The 20,277-nt window shown below is 40.8% G+C and overlaps 3 protein-coding genes across 4 annotated transcripts; all 3 read left to right on the top strand.

The window, feature by feature from the left end:
- The first annotated feature begins 305 nt into the window (after positions 1 to 305).
- tmco1 (transmembrane and coiled-coil domains 1) lies at positions 306 to 3,480 on the top strand. Its single transcript, XM_026157633.1, has 7 exons — positions 306 to 527; positions 1,528 to 1,605; positions 1,688 to 1,747; positions 1,838 to 1,884; positions 2,199 to 2,266; positions 2,428 to 2,572; positions 2,996 to 3,480. Exons 1-7 carry the CDS (start codon positions 458 to 460, stop codon positions 3,092 to 3,094), a joined length of 567 nt encoding a protein of 188 aa, XP_026013418.1. The 5' UTR covers positions 306 to 457; the 3' UTR covers positions 3,095 to 3,480.
- Positions 3,481 to 4,435: 955 nt separating this feature from the next.
- LOC113015595 (aldehyde dehydrogenase family 9 member A1) lies at positions 4,436 to 9,878 on the top strand. Its single transcript, XM_026157628.1, has 12 exons — positions 4,436 to 4,522; positions 4,710 to 4,868; positions 5,411 to 5,556; positions 5,865 to 5,994; positions 6,085 to 6,219; positions 6,774 to 6,970; positions 8,238 to 8,378; positions 8,475 to 8,663; positions 8,769 to 8,856; positions 8,934 to 9,075; positions 9,271 to 9,383; positions 9,467 to 9,878. The coding sequence occupies exons 2-12, from the start codon at positions 4,727 to 4,729 to the stop codon at positions 9,559 to 9,561; spliced, it is 1,518 nt and encodes a 505-aa protein (XP_026013413.1). The 5' UTR covers positions 4,436 to 4,522; positions 4,710 to 4,726; the 3' UTR covers positions 9,562 to 9,878.
- Positions 4,550 to 19,595, top strand: LOC113015596 (aldehyde dehydrogenase family 9 member A1-like). Of its 2 annotated transcripts, none has more exons than XM_026157631.1 (12): positions 4,550 to 4,709; positions 12,404 to 12,562; positions 13,096 to 13,241; positions 15,769 to 15,898; positions 15,989 to 16,123; positions 16,812 to 17,008; positions 18,132 to 18,272; positions 18,369 to 18,557; positions 18,682 to 18,769; positions 18,847 to 18,988; positions 19,149 to 19,261; positions 19,345 to 19,595. In XM_026157631.1, exons 2-12 carry the CDS (start codon positions 12,421 to 12,423, stop codon positions 19,437 to 19,439), a joined length of 1,518 nt encoding a protein of 505 aa, XP_026013416.1. In that variant the 5' UTR covers positions 4,550 to 4,709; positions 12,404 to 12,420; the 3' UTR covers positions 19,440 to 19,595. The 2 variants fall into 2 exon arrangements, with proteins under 2 accessions (XP_026013416.1, XP_026013415.1); XM_026157630.1 differs by lacking the exon at positions 4,550 to 4,709 and adding an exon at positions 12,116 to 12,200.
- The last annotated feature ends 682 nt before the right edge of the window (positions 19,596 to 20,277 follow it).

Raw genomic sequence — 20,277 nt, 5'->3', positions numbered from 1 at the left:
CAAGATGGAGGAAGGTGGAATGTTACATTTAATATTTTAGGTAAGTATGAAGAAATTTGGACAGTTATGAAAAAATATGGCAACATGGAAGGGCATCTTTATAGAAAAAACTCCAAGACTGTCCTTTAAGTACAATTTTGACCACGTGGTATGGGAATGTCCAAGAGTGTCGACTATTTTTAAAATGGTTAAGAAAAATCTCTCTGCATTGTTACATATTTTTGTGTATGTATATGCATTTTTTCCTTTCTTTCTTTTTCTTTGTTTTTTTTTTTTTTTTTTTTGGGGCTCGGTCGGATGAACCGGAAGTGCTTTTTCGTGGTCTGACCTCTGCAGTAACGCTGACAGGGCTGTATGAAGCTGAAACTCAGCTCAGCGGAAGGTGGTCAGGGTTTATCTTCTGATATAAAGTAAATACTTTTCCTCTCTACGGCCTGGAAAACGGGACTTTGACACCATGAGTACCATGTTCGCAGACACCATTTTGATCGTCTTCATCTCAATTTGTACAGCGTTGTTAGCCGAAGGTGAGCCAAATCTGTCTGACAGGTCGAGGCAGGCGTTTTACCGTGCTCCAGAAAACACTGTTATAGCTCAGAATTTTACATTACTCCGGATTATATGGTAGGGAAACGTCTTCAATGTTATTAATATTCAATAATTCGCAATTTTGTTGCTTTTGTTGACCTGTACTTTGTTAATGACTGAATACAGCTTAACGTTTGTGTCTTCCGGTTAATTTCGCAATAAAAGCCTGAACTTACGTTTGAGACGCTTTCCTCGGGGAGAATATTGACTTCCTCGCTATCTACATTAACAATTTGAAAAAGATAAATAAAAAAAATATTTGTTACAATTTAATTTTGTCTAAATGTTTAGTTTAGATACGGAAGTAAGACATTATTTAACCACATTTGTGTATGATTTACATTCCAGAGTAGAAGTAGAAGTCTTTTTGTTGTATTTTGTCAGCCTATTAGAGCGAGTGATGAAGAGAATAAAGAATTTAAAGATGGGTAGTCCAGAAGACATACCTGTGGCAGTATGGAGATGTTTAGAGGGGAGAGAGGGCAGTGGACTTTTTAACTACACTGTTTAACACAATCTTAGAAAGTGAGAGGATGCCTGAGGAATAGAGAAGACGTTTACTGCTACCAGTTTTAAACAACAAGAGTGATGTGGAGAGCTGTAATAACTGCAGAGAGATAGAGTTGATGAGACATGCCATTAATCTATGGGAAGGAGTTGGTAAAGCTAGTCTAAGAAGAGAACTGATCGTCACTGAGCTGTGTGGACCATAGAGGAGGTCCATGGATAGAGTGAAGGAGGAATGCAGAGGGTTGGTGTGACAGAAAAGGATCCAAAGCTTATTGGATACTGTGGCTGCAGAGATTTCTTCTGATTCAGGAAAAGGTTTCAGAAATGTGCAAAAACTTCACATATTGATCAGTGTGAAATGTTGGAAACTTCAGTGGCAGTTTTCAATTTTTTTTAAATTTTATTTAAACAATCGTATTTTCTCCTCAGGGATTACCTGGGTTTTAGTGTATCGGACTGAAAAGTACAAGAGGCTAAAGGCTGAAGTGGAAAAGCAAAGCAAAAAACGTAAGTGACTCAAGTGTTGTCTTGTTAACTTGCTATTTTTTTCAGATTGTTAAAAGATTAATTTTGTCCTCTCTGATACTAGTTGAGAAGAAAAAGGAAACCATAACTGAATCTGCTGGACGCCAACAAAAGAAGAAGATTGGTAAGAACCCTGTAAACAAACCGGTGTTCTGCTTTTATGATCGGCCCTTCTCCTCTGGATAACAGTGTTTTGTGAATGATTGTGTTGCAGAAAGGCAAGAGGAGAAGCTGAAGAACAACAACAGAGACCTGTCTATGGTGAGAGATGTTTTGTTTCCAGTTAATATGCAGCCCAGGCTTAATGTCTGATACTGGGGTTGTCTAGTTATCGTAGTTTAGCGAGGTCATTCCATTTAAAGTCAACTGAATCTGAAAAAAGTTCCCACACAAACCCTTCAGAATGACCATTTCGTTTTCATTTCAACAACTGTAGCGTATTTTTTGTTCTTAAATCAGTTGAGAGGCGGGTCAAAATTTTGCCCGCTGATCATTCCAGTCAAACCTTATATATTTTAATTTAAGTGTTTATGGTTAAATGTATGCGTTTTAAATCCTGAGTGTTTGTTTTGTAGGTACGGATGAAATCCATGTTTGCCATTGGTTTCTGCTTCACAGCTCTCATGGGCATGTTCAACTCCATGTAAGTTACTGCAGGGTAAAATACTGTTTCACATTTTGTTAAAAAGCTTTCTCTTTTCATAAAAAAAAACAAAAAAAACATCAGGCAAAATATAAGAAAGTAACTTGTCCAGTCCATTGTTTTAAACAAGTTCCCTTTTTGGCTTTTTATGTTACGTTCAGTTTCGATGGAAGAGTTGTGGCCAAATTGCCATTTGTGCCACTGTCGTATATCCAGGGACTGTCACACCGCAACCTGCTGGGCGAGGATTACACCGACTGCTCCTTTATTTTCCTCTATATCCTCTGCACCATGTCCATCAGACAGGTAACGTCTATACTTTTATTGTATATCAGTGGACATACTCACCAGGAACGAGTCTGACTTATTGCTGGCAATATGGACAGAGCTTTCACTGCAGCTGTACAAGGACTAAATACTGTTACTCAGATTCAGCATAAACACCTCCAGAGGATATTATCTGGTTTCCACAGGGAGACCAAGGCAGTTGAGTTAATTTAAGTAACATGCTGTGTTCTCTACTGCCACCCTTAGGACAAATTCCTGTATTGTTTGTTGAATACACATCTAACTGGTGTTAGCAGGAAACTGTATGTGTAGAATAATATACAGCAATATATCAGGGTTAATATCGTGCATACTAAGTGTTATCAAATGTATATTCTGTGCTGGTTTGGGTATTTGTTTTAGAGTTTCTGCTGTTTTCTTTTGTTTTGTTTTTTCCTGTAGAACATTCAGAAGATGCTCGGTCTTGCACCCTCCAGAGCTGCAACCAAACAGGCTGGAGGCTTTTTAGGACCTCCTCCACAAGCAGCTAAGTTTTCTTAATCAGCAGCCCAGACGTTCCTGCACTGCTGCCTGCAGTCATAGCGCCCCCACCAGCGCACAGACAGAACTGCTCCTGCTGAGGTTAAAAGTCTTACCCTTTGCAGCTACAGTACCACTACTTTGTTTGATTTCTTATTCATTTTGTTGTTTATTTAACATTAAACATTATAACTGTTTTGGTTAGAAATTATAGGAAAATTATAGTTCATTCTGTTGATTATTAAAGGTTACAAATGTCAGCTGTGCATTTAGCAAAATTCATGGAGTGTTTGGAGATTTTAAATTAACGATTGACACAGTAACATCTGATCCAGTTTCAGTATTATTGTATGTCATTGTGTACTGTTGTGTCATGCATATTAATAAAGTTTTATGATTAGATTTCAGGCATGTCTTTTTTGTTGTTGTTGTTGTTGTTTTTTTGTCCCTTTGTACTACCATCTAATTTAAAGGGAAGCTATGGAGTGAAACTCATTTGAGTGAACAAGATATTTTTAAGGGAAAACAAACAAGAGTATGCAGATGCTGCTGAACTAAATCAATCAGATCTTTTTTTTTTTAATTGTCAGTGACTAAAAGTTGAAACAAAAAATTGTGGGATGTAGCACAAAAACTATCCTTCCCATTTAAAATCTTACTAGTTATTGTCAAGTAATTTGAAGCCCATTAAATCATCAAGAAAAGTGTTTACTGAAGTTGTACATTGAGTAGGATGATGGTTTTCCCTCCCCATCGACTTCTATATGCAGTAACTGGCTTCTTTATGCATATTCAGGAGTCACTTCCTGCTGGCTTTAAGAAAACGTGCAGGTTTAAAGCACCAATCAGAAGCCACGGTCATGTTTTGCATACAATCTGAGGTCCCGAAAAGTGAACTCTGGGATATTACATTACAGAGCAGGTCTCCACCTTATTAAATTATCAGTGCATTCAGTTTTGCACGGGTAGACTCCACACATGCTGTGGATACATTTCATGGTTGTATGAAACAAGCAAGATGCCACAATCTGGGCAGAAATTAAAGGAACGGCAAAAACATCAAACATCAGTTCTTGCTCCTTTCATAAATTTGCTAACAAGTAGATAAATACATTAATGAAATTCTCAAAGTATTTTAAACACTTAAAAATAGTCTGAACAGTACTTTTATATAGAGCTTTTTAATCCTGCTCTAATTAACACATCTCTCATTTATAATGTCTTTAATTCTGCTGCTGGATATTTTAATCTTTGCACCCGTTACACTGCCAGTATTAACTAATAAATCATCTTGTTTTAAAAACAGACCTGCATAAATTTTTACGGTTGTTTTTTTGACCTCTACTCGGAGTGTGTAACAGAAGAAGGCGTGGTCTTCTGGCTGCTAAACGGGCGTGAAGGTGATTAGCGTCTGCCTTCATTTCCAGTCCTTCTGCGGGAGCATAAGCGGTAAAACTTCAGCTACTTTTACTTGTCTGCTATCATATTTAAAATCTGCGCGCGCTGCTTTTCTTGTGCAAGTTTAGCTAACTTAATGTCCGTGCTAGCTTCACGTTAGCAAAGGGAGCGACCAGTTTCGATCACTTGTCCTAAGTTGCGCATCTGTTTTATAACTTTGCTACATAATTCCCTGCAGGCGCTTTGCATCTGGAAATGGCCCAGTCAACCCTCGACTCGATGCCCGGAGCCTCGACGGGGACCGTGGTTGTCACGGAGCCTCTGAACTTCTGGGGTGGAAAACGAGTGAAACCCAGGCAGGAGAAAAACGCTGAGCCCGTGTTTGAGCCTGCAACTGGTGAATATACTGCTCTTTAAAATCTGCTTTAGCCTTAGTGCTCCTGCTAAGGACACGTATTCTGGGGAAAACAAGTGACGGTGGTTTAAAGGCCTGCGGTTTTTCTGAAATATATTTGAAACGCTCAGATTCTGCTCAGACTTCTGTTAAGTATTGTAACATAGACATTTTGCCTTAACTATGTGCAGACTAGTAGACAAACAAAGGGCTGTTTTTTTCCCTTTACTTGATATTAGTATAAAGTTAACTGGATTTCATGCTTTCAGGTTATAAAGGTTAGGGATATGCACAGTAATGACAGGCAGGCATAAACATTTCTGAAGATTAAACAATGCAAGGGTCTGTTTTACATTTTAATGTTGCACAAAGAAGATCACTACTGTTAGTGAGGGTGTTTTTACTGATTCAGGTTAAAAATGTCAATTGTTAGAAATTGAAAAGAGATTTGATACAAAAAAAAAACAAACAAAAAAAAAAAATAGAAAAAAAGAAAAATGCATGGTGTAGAGCTCTGTAACCTGGTGTTCTTCTGGTCTCTGCAGGCCGGGTCCTGTGTCAGATGGTGCCCTGTGGGGCTGAGGAGGTGGACGAAGCCATACAGAGTGCCTATGCCGCCTACCAGAAGTGGAGCAAGATGGCAGGCATGGAGAGGGCTCGGGTGATGTTGGAGGCTGCTCGCATTATCAGGGTGAGACGGCCAAGCTGTTGTGTAATAACCACCAGCAGTCCAGGAAACTGTCTAGTTCAGTGTTTGTGCAATATAAATTGGACTTGACTGTTGGAAGCCTGCAATAAGACATTAGTTATTCATTAAAATGCACCCCTCCCTTCTCTGCTGGCCTACATTTGAACCAATTTAACCTTTTGTGTGTCTCTATTGTCTCTCGGTCATTGCATAATCTTAAAACAAGACATCTTGTTCCACAAAATTACTGATGAGTGTCAATTAAAATACTTCCATGCTTTTTTTTCCCTTTATGCATGTTAAAAAAATAGGAAAGGAGGGAAAAAATTGCAAAGCTGGAAGTGATCAACAATGGGAAATCCATCATTGAGGCTCTGGTGGATATTGACATTGCCTGGCAGAGCATTGAGTACTATGCCGGCCTGGCTGGTACACTTGCGGGTGGGTGCACCAATGCTTCTGTGTTTGTCAAAAGGTGCAAAAACCTCCGTTTGGTATTGTTTTTAACATTGTGCTGTCATTTTGGTGCAGGCCAGCATATCCAGCTCCCTGGAGGAGCATTTGCTTACACTAGACGGGAGCCACTTGGTGTGTGTGTGGGAATCGGTGCATGGAACTACCCTTTCCAGATTGCATCATGGAAATCTGCTCCTGCTCTGGCATGTGGTGAGTTTTATAACAGCATGTGTATCATCTGCTGTCAGTAATCTGCACAACAGAGGATTGCGACATATAGGAGAGCAGGGGACTGAAACAAGACAGACTAGAGAAGACATACTTTTTCATAGATGTGGGGGGGAGGGGGCAGAGACAAAACGGCAAATGTCCCTCTTTGTCTTAACAGAGAACAGGTTTATATCATATTTTTTAAAAAAAAGAAAAAGAAAAAAAAACAGTAGGACATCTTCAGTGAGCAGTAATTGGTGAGGGTCCATTAACAAGAAGAGCCATCAGCTTCAACTTACTGCGAGTGTGAGAGGCAAGAAAAGAGTGGAGAAAAACAAGAGTGAGAGAGACAAAAGCAAAAGATTGGCAGTTTAAAATGGGAAGAGCCTGCTAAAGATAATGTAGCAGAGCCACAGAGCCTCTGTCACATCACTGATGAACACTAGTCCTATCAATCCACCTGTTGTACAGCTTGTTCCTGTCTGTTTGTCTTGTTTCATGTGACCATTCACAAAGATAGCTTTGCAGGATTTAATTGTGGTTGTGTTTTTTAGGTAATGCCATGGTATATAAACCCTCTCCAATGACTCCGGTGACTGCTGTCATCCTGGCTGAGATCTACAAAGAGGCTGGGGTACCTGATGGGCTTTTCTGTGTGGTCCAAGGTGGAGCAGAGACCGGCAGCTTGCTCTGCCATCATCCAAAAGTTGCTAAAGTCTCTTTCACGGGGAGTGTTCCTACAGGCAAAAAGGTACAGACCAGTACAGCATTGTTTCCCACACATGGACTGTAGTTGGGCTGCCCAGATACACTGAACTATTATTATTATTATTATTAATATTATTATTATTATTAGTATTATATATTTTATTTCATTTATTTATGTTTTTTTTTTTTTTTTTTTCAACCAGGCTGTAAACTGAATTTAGTGCTGTGGACTTGGACATTTAAACATGGGAATTTAGGATGCTCCCTTTTGGACTCACTTATTGGGTATTTATACTCCTGTGGGGAAATCTACACCGTAACTATATTGGAACCACAAACCCCTCTAAAATCCTACAGTGCGACCTGATTTGCACCTCCCTAGAAATGTAGTGTTATGGAAATTTTAACAATAACCTGCAAACACCACAGTGAGCATGATTTAAAGTGAGTTTAATAACATATTGCAATATGGAGAGAACCACTCCTGTCAAACACTAGGGTGATCTCTGAATTGTGGCCGCCGATGCAGATCTTCAAGTATATAATGGACCTTCTGTGAAGGTGCAATAAAACTTGGGGCCCAGTTGTGATAAGATTCCACATGGATGCATACAATTGGTGTCAGGAGTGATCTGGCTATACTCACTTGCTATATTGCTTTACTAGCTATACCGCTATTGTGATTGGCCTGTTCAACAACTGTTGATTCCTCATGTGCATTTCAAGTTACAATTTTTGAACTTGTCAATGAGAGAATAACAGTCATGATCTCAGTATAAGAAAGAAAAAAAGCGTAGCATCCAATTTTCTCAAATTCCTGGAACGAGAACTGAAGTTATAGGAACTGACATGACGGAATGTACAAAGAAGTGAAACGATGTCCGTTACAAATATGTTTGCCCCTAAAAAGAAAACTGACTGCAGAGAGGCAGTGGGGACCCAGGAGGATAAAAGTACTGCATATAAAACACCAGGACGCAAACACACTGTAGTTAACACATAATGTACCTCAAACAAGCATTAATGCTGCAGGCTCTACAAAGATTTTCTGCAGAAATCTAAATCAGTCCTCATCCTTAAGTCTGCATTGGCTTCACTGTTCATCTTTCAGGATGTTGTATGAATTGGACAGACTCAGAGTACACCGCCCTGGAGGTGACAACTCATGATCTCATGTTCTGCTCATGAGATCTCCTGCAGGGTGGAGGAGGCTCACCCTAACCAGCCTTAAAGATCTGCTGTTTTATTTTAAGCTAAAGGTGACTTTGTTATACAAGCCCACAGACCATGGCTGCTCTCTTTACTTTCAGGTCATGGAAATGTCTGCAAAGAGTGTGAAGCAGGTGACTCTGGAGCTTGGAGGGAAATCTCCTCTCATCATCTTCAAAGACTGCGAACTGGAGAATGCAGTGAAGGGGGCACTAATGGCAAATTTCCTGACACAGGGAGAGGTGAGTCTGTACGTTGTACTTTTGTGTACTGTGCAGCCTGATGCAAGACAGACTCTTGGAGGTTTTGTTTTATTAACTTTGTGGTGAAATATGCAGGTGTGCTGCAATGGGACCAGAGTGTTTGTGCAGCGGGAGATCATGCCACAGTTCCTAGAGGAGGTAGTCAAAAGGACCAAGGCCATCCCTGTTGGTGACCCCCTGCTCGAGAGCACCAGGATGGGAGCTCTGATCAGCAAACCACAGCTGGAGAAAGTGCTGGGATTTGTCAGTCAGGCCAAGAAAGAGGTGCTTTTCATTAGAGGGAGTGAATTGGCTTTAATAGTTTGTGGTTTCTCAGTTAAGCACAAAGAATCTTTAATGTAGCTCTTGTAATTATTTATTTATTTCTAGGGAGCCAGAGTGCTTTGTGGAGGAGATCCCTTTGTCCCCAGTGACCCCAAACTGAAAGGGGGGTATTTCATGTCACCATGCGTACTTGGTATGTCTAACACTTTGGTTAATGGTGGTACAGCACACTCAGCTTTGTTTTTTAACACACAAAGTCTCTCGACACAGATAACTGCAGAGATGACATGACCTGTGTGAAGGAGGAGATTTTTGGCCCTGTCATGTCCGTTTTGCCTTTTGACACGGAGGAAGAAGTGATCAAGAGAGCCAATAACACCACCTTTGGACTGGCCTCTGGGGTCTTCACCAGGTCAGTTTGTTGTGAGTCAGCAGTGTGGTGCAACTGTTGACGGCTTGCTCTTTTAAGATAATGAGTTTATTGCCTTCTGTTGGCTGTGGCTCAAGGTCTCCACAGTGCGGCCAATTCACTGCACAGTAGCAATTTCAAGTTGCATACCGACTGCTTTTCTCTGTATAAAAGTCGGTTCTTTTCCTCCTCCTACAGGGACATTTCTCGAGCCCATCGCGTGGCTGAGAACCTGGAGGCAGGGACCTGCTTTATCAACAATTACAACATCAGCCCTGTAGAGGTGCCGTTTGGAGGATACAAGATGTCGGGTAAGATGCTGTCAGCTTTTCATGGTCTGGGTAAATGCTGCATTTGCTCAGTAAATTAACCAGTTCTCTCCTGATCCCTGCAGGCTTTGGCAGAGAGAACGGCCAGGTGACCATCGAGTACTACTCCCAGCTGAAGACTGTAGTGGTGGAAATGGGTGACGTCGAAAGCCTCTTCTAAAGTTTTACACCGCTGTGCCAGAACTGTGACTAGAGCTCTTCACTTCTCCCTTCTTACTGTGTTAGGCTGACACATAATTAATGCAAAGTGTGTGGAACATGATGTAAACAAGCATAGATGCAGAGCACTCCCCCTCCCCCCCCAAGTATTCAGTACTTCATTATTACATCAGTAAGTGAAGGATAGCTGGATTTAAAAGTTGGGGTTTTCTGAGGAAACACAAGTGTGCAACGATGGAACCAGCATTAGAGGAAGACTTCTTTGTACTGTTGTTTGGACAGCTGCTCCTTTGTATCAAAATAAATTGTAGAAGCAAATTCTTTTTCTTTGTTGCTTGTGAGGTGAATGCTATACTACGGTGGCCCTGAGATGCCAAACGGACTGCAACTTAAGAAAACACCAGCAATAAGAAAAACGGCTCTTTAGTCTTATACTGCGGCTCCGCGTGGTTTCGGGAAATAAATTAGAAGTATTTAGCTGAAGTGTATTTTATTTATGTTAGTTTTTTTTAACTTGTAGTTCCAAATTGGAAGATTATTGTGACATTGAAATATAAAAATAAAATCAGATTTTATTATTTTGTTCATCGCTCAAAATAAGCGTCACACTCGCGGAAGCCGGTGTACCCGCAGAAACGTCGTGCTTTTATCGAGACTTTCAACCCCAGGTAGGCCAGTTATGGATCTTCGGATCCACATTATGTCAGCAGCTGTTCTCCACCGTGAACTATGTTAAAAACAAACACCGCTCACGCCTCACAGATGACAGCTTACAGTCCTGCCCCGATTTGCAGACGCTGTGCGCAAAGGTTCAGGAGCAGAAGTCCCATTGTAAAGATATCACGGCAGACCCGACGATGTTTCCATGAACATGCTTTTCAGCATCTCTTTATTGACCACTTTTCACACACGGTTGCTGTACGCATACAGCAGGCTGTAGCTTTTCAGCTCACAACCCGACACACACCAACACAACAGCATAGATGGCACAGACGTTAAGGCGGCGAGGCGTGATTGCGGGTGCCGCTCAGGTGCGTCCGCCTCCCCTGCAGCGGTGCTGCAGACCGCACCCGACCACACACATTAACCTGGTAAAATACATATTTAGGCAGTATTTTTCATCTTTTAGCAGCATAGTGCTTTTTTTCCAATTATTATTTTAAAAGTCAGGTCAAGGCTCCAAAAGCCCAAAGGCGATATAAGGGTGCTACACGGATCATTTTAGTTCAGCTGGGTGTCTTTCCTTTTGTTATATTTCTTTGAGTTCAAAATGTGTTAATTACAGAAATAAAATGTAATTTTCTCTGTAGCACTTCATGGATTTCATAAGCAACACACCTTAGTTGTTCACACAAAGCAATAAAGGTAAAAAACAATATATACAGTGTTATCTTCATTTTAGATGTCAAAAAGTATTTACGGCTCCCAGCGTTTTATTTTGCGTGGAAACCGGGTCCAAATGGCTCTTTGGGTCTTAAAGGTTGCTGACCCTGGTGTAGGAGCCATATGAGTTGTTCCATTTTTGACTAAGTGGGTTGGTTTAAATGGACTCGCTGTATTTGGTGCACGGGTGTGGGGCGTGTCTCATGAGTGTGGTAGATGATAAATGTGGTTGCACTCACCTGTTCACGGTACCTGATGTTGATGAGCAGAAAGGTATGAGCATGAGGCAAAACCTTCTCTTGAGCGCAGCTCGTATTATTTTCATGTATTTGACTGTAACTTGATAGTTTATGTATATTTGTGCTCTAATTGATGCCATTTGTGCACTAATTGATGCCATAGGCCAAGTTGTAATTTGGCATTGTAATTAGTAGTGATGGGCAGATGAAGCTTCATGAAGCACTGAAGCTTGTCATCCAATTGGTTCACCCCAGCGCAAAGCTTCTTGAAGCTTCATTTGCTCTAGTAGGACACCTACTGGACGTAAAAATATTAGTTGGCATGAATATGAAGAGTGTGTGGCCTTTTGCACACAGCCTGTAAATGTCAACAACAAAAGGAGTGTGTAAAACATCTATATTGTAGTGATGGCAGTATACTGTGTATATTTATACTGGCAGTATGGAAAATGATTATTTGGAAATGCCTAAAATGGAAATGATCATTTACTGTGAGGTGAGGTGTGGTTGGGGTGTGGACAGTGGTTGTGCTTTTGTAACGTTGAGGTATGGACAGCTACACACACTGTAAAATCTAATTAGTTCCCAGAACTAAAAAAAATTGAGGAAACTCGTTGCCTCAAAAAAAAACTAAGTAAAGCTTACTTAAGATGACTGTTAGGACAACTTATACATTGCAAGTCTGCAGTATTAAGAATAACTTGATATTTCTGACTGTACAATACTAATTGTTTACCTACTGACAAACATTTCAAGTTCAACTAAATGAAAAAACTCTTTGTGGTAACCTGAATATGATTAAAATAATTAATGCTCCTCTGTCTTATAGTGGACAGACTTTCTTTTGGGGGGGGGGCGAGTTGCACCAAAAATTCTGCTGCTGGTTCCTTTAACACCTTGTGTTTTAACAGCAGAAGTGAGTGAGTCAGCAGAAATACGGGGTGGTAGCATGAAGGAGGCGTGGTGTTGAAATAGACTGTGAAGAACCTTTTCCAGTCCTTCTGCGGGAGCATAAGCGGTAAAACTTCAGCTATTTTATTTTGTTGCTTTCATATTTAAAATGTGCACGCGCTGTTTCTCTCGTGCAACTTTAGTTAACTTAATGTCCGTGCTAGCTTCACGCTAGCAAAGGGAGCGACTAGTTTAGATCGCTTGTCCTGAGTTGCACATTTTGCACATCTGTTTTCCAGCTTTGAAACATCCTTCCCTGTATCCCTGCAGGCGCTTTGCATCTGGAAATGGCCCAGTCAACCCTCGACTCGATGCCCGGAGCTTCGACGGGGACCGTGGTTGTCACGGAGCCTCTGAACTTCTGGGGTGGAAAACGAGTGAAACCCAGGCAGGAGAAAAACGCTGAGCCCGTGTTTGAGCCTGCAACTGGTGAATATACTGCTCTTTAAAATCTGCTTTAGCCTTAGTGCTCCTGCTAAGGACACGTATTCTGGGGAAAACAAGTGACGGTGGTTTAAAGGCCTGCGGTTTTTCTGAAATATATTTGAAACGCTCAGATTCTGCTCAGACTTCTGTTAAGTATTGTAACATAGACATTTTGCCTTAACTATGTGCAGACTAGTAGACAAACAAAGGGATGTTTTTTTCCCTTTACTTGATATTAGTATAAAGTTAATTGGATTTCATGCTTTCAGGTTATAAAGGTTAGGGATATGCACAGTAATGACAGGCAGGCATAAACATTTCTGAAGATTAAACAATGCAAGGGTCTGTTTTACATTTTAATGTTGCACAAAGAAGATCACTACTGTTAGTGAGGGTGTTTTTACTGATTCAGGTTAAAAATGTCAATTGTTAGATAAGAGATTTGATGCACAGAAAAATGCATGATGTAGAGGAGCCCAGCTCGCTTTTCATTCGTAGCTCAGCTCTGTAACCTGGTGTTCTTCTGGTCTCTGCAGGCCGGGTCCTGTGTCAGATGGTGCCCTGTGGGGCTGAGGAGGTGGACGAAGCCATACAGAGTGCCTACGCCGCTTACCAGAAGTGGAGCAAGATGGCAGGCATGGAGAGGGCTCGGGTGATGTTGGAGGCTGCTCGCATTATGAGGGTGAGACGGCCAAGCTGTTGTGTAACAACAACCAGCAGTCCAGGAAACTGTCTAGTTCAGTGTTTGTGCAATATAAATTGGAGTTGACTGTTGGAAGGCTGTAATAAGACATTAGTTATTCATTAAAATGCACCCCTCCCTCCACTGCTGGCCTTGTTGCATGTTACACATTTACCTGCAGTAAAACTGGACTCCTTTCAACCATACATAGCACAAACATTCACATTGGGAAGACAGGTCAGAGAGAGGTAGAATGTAAGAGAAACAAAGAGAAATACCCAACATCAGGGACAAGAGGAGAGAAAAAGATCTCTGCTCAAACTGAGTTCCCAGTGGGAGAGCAGTTTGAGAACAGTACAAAAAAAACCCCAAAAAACAGCTCAGCACAGAAAAGCACATGGATCTTCACATCTTACACCATGTAAAAAGGGCGTGACATGGGTGGGGGGTATGAAGGAGTGAGCCAGTGTAGACAACAGCCATCCTGTCCTGCAGCTATGCTCCAGCGCGGGACACAGACCTGCCGTGTGTGTGTGTGTGTGTGTGTGTGTGTGGTCTTTCACCAGCCGACACAGGTGGCCTTTTAAGGATAGTGTCAGACAGTCACAGCACAGTTTGGGAGAAATTGTTGTTCCAGCCAGCCATTTGACCTTGGAGCCTTCTAGCTAAAATTTAAATTTTATTGAATTTTTTATTTATTTAAATTATTGATTAGCATTCAAATATCTCAGTGAATACAGAATAAAGATTACCACAAAGCAAGAAAGCATGAGACAAGGCTAATCAAAAGGTATTGGCTGAAGCATATGCTTATTACGCCAACACTTTTAACAAAAGATCTTTTAGCATGCAGCTCATGTACATAGAGCTGAAAGCAAAGAATAAAACAAAACAAACAAAAAACAAAACTAACTTTGCACCTTAGATGAGTAACTACATTAAATTAAATTTCATTAAAATAATCAAAGCAAAACAACCAAGGGTTTCAGCATTATTATTTTTGCTCTTTTCATTCTTCTTTATTTTTTTCTAATACTCTATTTTTAAACAAGGAAAACAGAAACACATCTCTGCTTTATGTTTGTCCTTCTCTTTTTCTTTTTAAAGAAATCTGTTCCCCTTAAGTCATATTGACTCTCTCTGACTTTAAACAGCTTCTGAGTACTGCGGCAAAGCAAGTTATTTTGTGTTTTATACATTATCTGTGCCAGCATTCAACTAAATCTTAAAAATTCAGGGTATTCAGATTAATAAACAAAATGTTAGTTGGTTCTATATAGTTTGATTGATTTATAATTCTTATAGCTCCTTTTTTTTTTTTTTTTTTTTGTAACTTGAAAATAGGAAGAGTATTTGTTTTATATGCATTACCCCATATCTCCAGACAGTAAGTCATATATGGAAGCAACAGAGTACAATAAAGTGTGTATAATGATTTCTTGTTCAGGACATGCTTTGTTTTGGAGAGAATAGCAATGGTTTTTGACATTTTTGTTTTCACATGGTTTATATGTGACTTCCAGCTAAGCTTATCATCAATTATCACTCCAAGAAATTTATTTTCATGTACTTTCAATTTCAATTCCATTAACCCTGATTTTAGATACATTTTTCATTTGTCTAGTGCCAAAAATAATACATTTTGTTTTGTTTATATTTAATGATAACTTAAATATATTAAAAAACTGTATTGATATAAATAACTCCTTTTCCACTGTAGTCAGAAGCTGTTCTAGGTTTTTACCTGAGCAATACAGAGTGGTATCATCAGCAAACAATACACATTACAGAGATAGATAGATAGAGATATAAAGAATAATTTAGGGCCCAGCACAGAGCCCTGAGGAACGCCACAAGTTACCGTCAACTGATTAGATTTTACATTATTGATTTCGACATATTGAAATCTGTCATCCAAGTAACTTTTCATCCACTTGTATGACATCCCTCTTATACCATATCTCTCTAGTTTATTCAATAATATAGAATGATCAATTGTGCTTAGGCTGCTGCCCCCGCAACCCGGCCCCGGATAAAGCAGATGAAGATGGATGGATGATCAATTGTATCAAACGCCTTTTTTAAGTCTATAAAAACACCAACAGTATATTCCTTATGATCTATTGCAGTAGATATCCCTTCAACAAGTTCCATCACTGCCATCCAAGTGGACCTTTTCGCTCTAAAGCCATATTGGTTATTACTTAGGAGATTATGCTTCTCAATATATTTATCAAGTCTATTAACAAATAACTTTTCTAAATTTTTAGAGAACTGTGGGAGTAGTGATATTGGCCTGTAATTGGTAAATTGACATCTCTCTCTCTCCTTTTTATGGATTGAAAGAACGTTTGCTATTTTCATTTTTGCGGGAAACCATTTGGATCAATTTAACCTTTTTTGTGTCTATGCAATGACAAAGAGACAATACAATCTTAAAACAAAACATCTTGTTCCACATAATTACTGAAGAGCTTCAATTAAAATAGTTCTTTTTTTTCCCTTTATGCGTATTTTGAAAAAATAGGAAAGGAGGGAAAAACTTGCAAAGCTGGAAGTGATCAACAATGGGAAAACAATCACTGAGGCTCTGGGAAATATAGACTTTTCCTGGAAGAGCATTGAGTACTATGCCGGCCTGGCTGGTACACTTGCGGGTGGGTGCACCAATGCTTCTGTGTTTATCAAAAGTTGCAAAAACCTCCATTTGGTATTGTTTTTAACATTGTGCTGTCATTTTGGTGCAGGCCAGCATATCCAGCTCCCTGGAGGAGCATTTGCTTACACTAGACGGGAGCCACTTGGTGTGTGTGTGGGAATCGGTGCATGGAACTTCCCTATCCTGCTTGCAACATTGAAGTCTGCTCCTGCTCTGGCGTGTGGTGAGTTTTATAACAGCATGTGTATCATCTGCTGTCGGTAATCTGCACAACAGAGGATTGCGACATATAGGAGAGCAGGGGACTGAAACAAGACAGACTAGAGAAGACATACTTTTTCATAGATGTGTGGGGGGAAAAAAACAAAAACAACAAATGTCCGTCTTTGTCTGTGTCTTTTTTGTTAAAATATGCACATTTGAAAAACTAGTTCTTCTGCATGTGCTTAGCTTGAATAGCTTAACAGAGAACAAGTTTATATATCATATTTTAAAAAAACAGTAAGACATCCTCAGTGAGCAGTACTTGGTGAGGGTCTGTTAACAAGAAGAGCCGTCCAACACAACCAGGAAGGGACAGCAGTCAGCTGCAACTTAGTGTGAGAGGCAAGAAAAGAGTGGAGAAAAACAAGTGTAGAGAGAGAAAAGCAATAGATTGGAAGTTTAAAATAGGAAGAGCCTGCTAAAAATAATGCAGCAGAGCCACAGAGCCTCTGTCACATCACTGATGAACATGTTATTCTTTTAAAACGTTACTTTTGGCCTGTTTAATACTGGATTCTACCACACGTTCCTATCAATCAGCCTGTTGTACGGTTTGTTTCTATCTATTCGTCTTGTCTCATGACCATTCACAAAGATGGCTCTGCAGGCCTTAACTTGCAGGATTTAATTGTGGTTGTGTTTTTTAGGTAATGCCATGGTATATAAACCCTCTCCAATGGCTCCGGTGACTGCTGTCATCCTGGCTGAGATCTACAAAGAGGCTGGGGTACCTGATGGGCTTTTCTGTGTGGTCCAAGGTGGAGCAGAGACCGGCAGCTTGCTCTGCCATCATCCAAAAGTTGCTAAAGTCTCTTTCACGGGGAGTGTTCCTACAGGCAAAAAGGTACAGACCAGTACAGCATTGTTTCCCACACATGGACTGTAATTGGGCTGCCCAGATACACTGATGACCTTCAAAGTAAATTTTGTTCTTTGTTTTGTTTTTTGACCTGTCCAATATTGGAGTGGGATCTGTTTACTAATATAGAATATTTTAGTTTAGAACATAGATGCACATAGGCACTGTGATGTCTCCATGTTAAGCATTAGCATTTTGTCTGCTGCTGTGATGTTTTGTTTTAAGACAGAAGTCAAGCAGGTAGAATGCAGTTAGCAAGCTGCCAAAACTGAAATGGTTTAAGAAGAATTATTGACTTCTTTATTCTTCTTCTTCTCATTATTATTTTCAACCAGGCTGTAAACTGAATTTAGTGCTGTGGACTTGAACATTAAAGATGGGAATGTAGGGTTATTGGCTCACTTTTGGAGTCACGTATTGGGGTATTTATTCTCCTGTGGGACACAGCCCTGACCTACTGTGATTCGCCTGTTTAGCAACTGTTGATTCCTCATGTGCATTTCTAGTTGCGATTTTTGAACTTGTCAATAAAAGAATAACAGTCATCATCTCAGTATAAGAAAGAAATGGAATCAAATTTCAGCAAATTCCTGGAATGAGAACTGAAGTCATAGGAACTGGCGTGAGGGAAAGTACAAAGAAGTGAAATGATATCAGTTACAAATATCTTTGCCCCTAAAGAGAAAACTGACTGCAGAGAGGCAGTGGGGACCTGGGAGGATAAGAGTCCCAGTGTTTTGTTTCAGTCAACTGGTTCAGCATATAAAACACCAGGACACAAACACACTGTAGTTAACACATAATGTACCTCAAACAAGCATTAATGCTGCAGGCTCTACAAAGATTTTCTGCAGAAATCTAAATCAGTCCTCATCCTTAAGTCTGCATTGGCTTCCCTTTTCATCTTTCAGGATGTTGTATGAATTGGACAGACTCAGAGTACACCGCCCTGGAGGTGACAACAGTAGCCCTTGTTCTGCTCTGGAGATCTCCTGCAGGGTGGAGGAGGGTCACCCTAACCAGCCTTAAAAATCTGCTGCTTTATTTTAAGCTAAAGGTGACTTTGTTATACAAGCCCACAGACCATGGCTGCTCTCTTTACTTTCAGGTCATGGAAATGTCTGCAAAGAGTGTGAAGCAGGTGACTCTGGAGCTTGGAGGGAAATCTCCTCTCATCATCTTCAAAGACTGCGAACTGGAGAATGCAGTGAAGGGGGCACTAATGGCAAATTTCCTGACACAGGGACAGGTGAGTCTGTACGTTGTACTTTTGTGTACTGTGCAGCCTGATGCAAGACAGACTCTTGGAGGTTTTGGTGTATTAACTTTGTGGTGAAATATGCAGGTGTGCTGCAATGGGACCAGAGTGTTTGTGCAGCGGGAGATCATGCCACAGTTCCTAGAGGAGGTAGTCAAAAGGACCAAGGCCATCCCTGTTGGTGACCCCCTGCTCGAGAGCACCAGGATGGGAGCTCTGATCAGCAAACCACAGCTGGAGAAAGTGCTGGGATTTGTCAGTCAGGCCAAGAAAGAGGTGCTTTTCATTAGAGGGAGTGAATTGGCTTTAATAGTTTGTGGTTTCTCAGTTAAGCACAAAGAATCTGTATTACTGTGGGTGTTCTTTAACGTAGCTCTTGTAATTATTTATTTATTTCTAGGGAGCCAGAGTGCTTTGTGGAGGAGATCCCTTTGTCCCCAGTGACCCCAAACTGAAAGGGGGGTATTTCATGTCACCATGCGTACTTGGTATGTCTAACACTTTGGTTAATGGTGGTACAGCACACTCAGCTTTGTTTTTTAACACACAAAGTCTCTCGACACAGATAACTGCAGAGACGACATGACCTGTGTGAAGGAGGAGATTTTTGGCCCTGTCATGTCCGTTTTGCCTTTTGACACGGAGGAAGAAGTGATCAAGAGAGCCAACAACACCACCTTTGGACTGGCCTCTGGGGTCTTCACCAGGTCAGTTTGTTGTGAGTCAGCAGTGTGGTGCAACTGTTGACGGCTTGCTCTTTTAAGATAATGAGTTTATTGCCTTCTGTTGGCTGTGGCTCAAGGTCTCCACAGTGCGGCCAATTCACTGCACTCTGTATAAAAGTCGGTTCTTTTCCTCCTCCTACAGGGACATTTCTCGAGCCCATCGCGTGGCTGCGAGTATGGAGGCAGGGACCTGCTTTATCAACAATTACAACATTAACCCTATAGAGTTGCCGTTTGGAGGATACAAGATGTCGGGTAAGATGCTGTCAGCTTTTCATGGTCTGGGTAAATGCTGCATTTGCTCAGTAAATTAACCAGTTCTCTCCTGATCCCTGCAGGCTTTGGCAGAGAGAACGGCCAGGTGACCATCGAGTACTACTCCCAGCTGAAGACTGTAGTGGTGGAAATGGGTGACGTCGAAAGCCTCTTCTAAAGTTTTACACCGCTGTGCCAGAACTGTGACTAGAGCTCTTCACTTCTCCCTTCTTACTGTGTTAGGATAACACATAATTAATGCAAAGTGTGTGGAACATGATGTAAACAAGCATAGATGCAGAGCACTCTTCCCCCCCCCCCCCCCCCCCCCCCCCCAAAAGTATTCAGTACTTCATTATTACATCAGTAAGTGAAGGATAGCTGGATTTAAAAGTTGGGGTTTTCTGAATAAACATGCAAGTGTGCAACATTGAAGTAATCGGAAGAAAATTTCTGCCTAACAGCTGTCACATTTATGTACTGTTGTTTGGACAGCTGCTTCTTTGTATCAAAATAAACTTGTAGAAGCAAATCCTTTTTCTTTGTTGCTTGTGAGTTGAACTGTATGAATATGCTATACTGAAATCACTTCAACAGTCACTTCAAGGTGCTTTATAATGCAAGGTAAAGACTACAATATTAGACAGAAAATGCCAACAATCAGGGATCCCCCCCCCCGGGCGAGATGAAGAGCTTCCTTTTAACAGGGAGAGACCTCCATCAGAACCAGGCCTGTGGAAGAGCAGCCATCTGCCTCAACTGGAAAGATCAAAGGACAGCAGACCAGCGGATGAAGTTAATAACATACAATACATGAGTGAAAAGAGCTGAGTGGAGAAAAAATATTTAAAATAATTTGTTAAATAAGTTTAATATGGGAAGTCACTCAGCAAGCGTGGTCTAGTGCTGGGTCACCTGACCAAGCTCTAACTTTATGAATTATAAAAACTTTCAAGGCCAAATTCAAAAGTAGAGAGGGTGCCAAGACTCTCTACTTTAGCCGTTTGGCTCTCTAC

This window comes from Astatotilapia calliptera, chromosome 23 (assembly GCF_900246225.1).
Source record: "Astatotilapia calliptera chromosome 23, fAstCal1.2, whole genome shotgun sequence".
Lineage (NCBI taxonomy): Eukaryota > Metazoa > Chordata > Actinopteri > Cichliformes > Cichlidae > Astatotilapia > Astatotilapia calliptera.
This window is presented reverse-complemented; position numbering and strand designations above follow the sequence as displayed.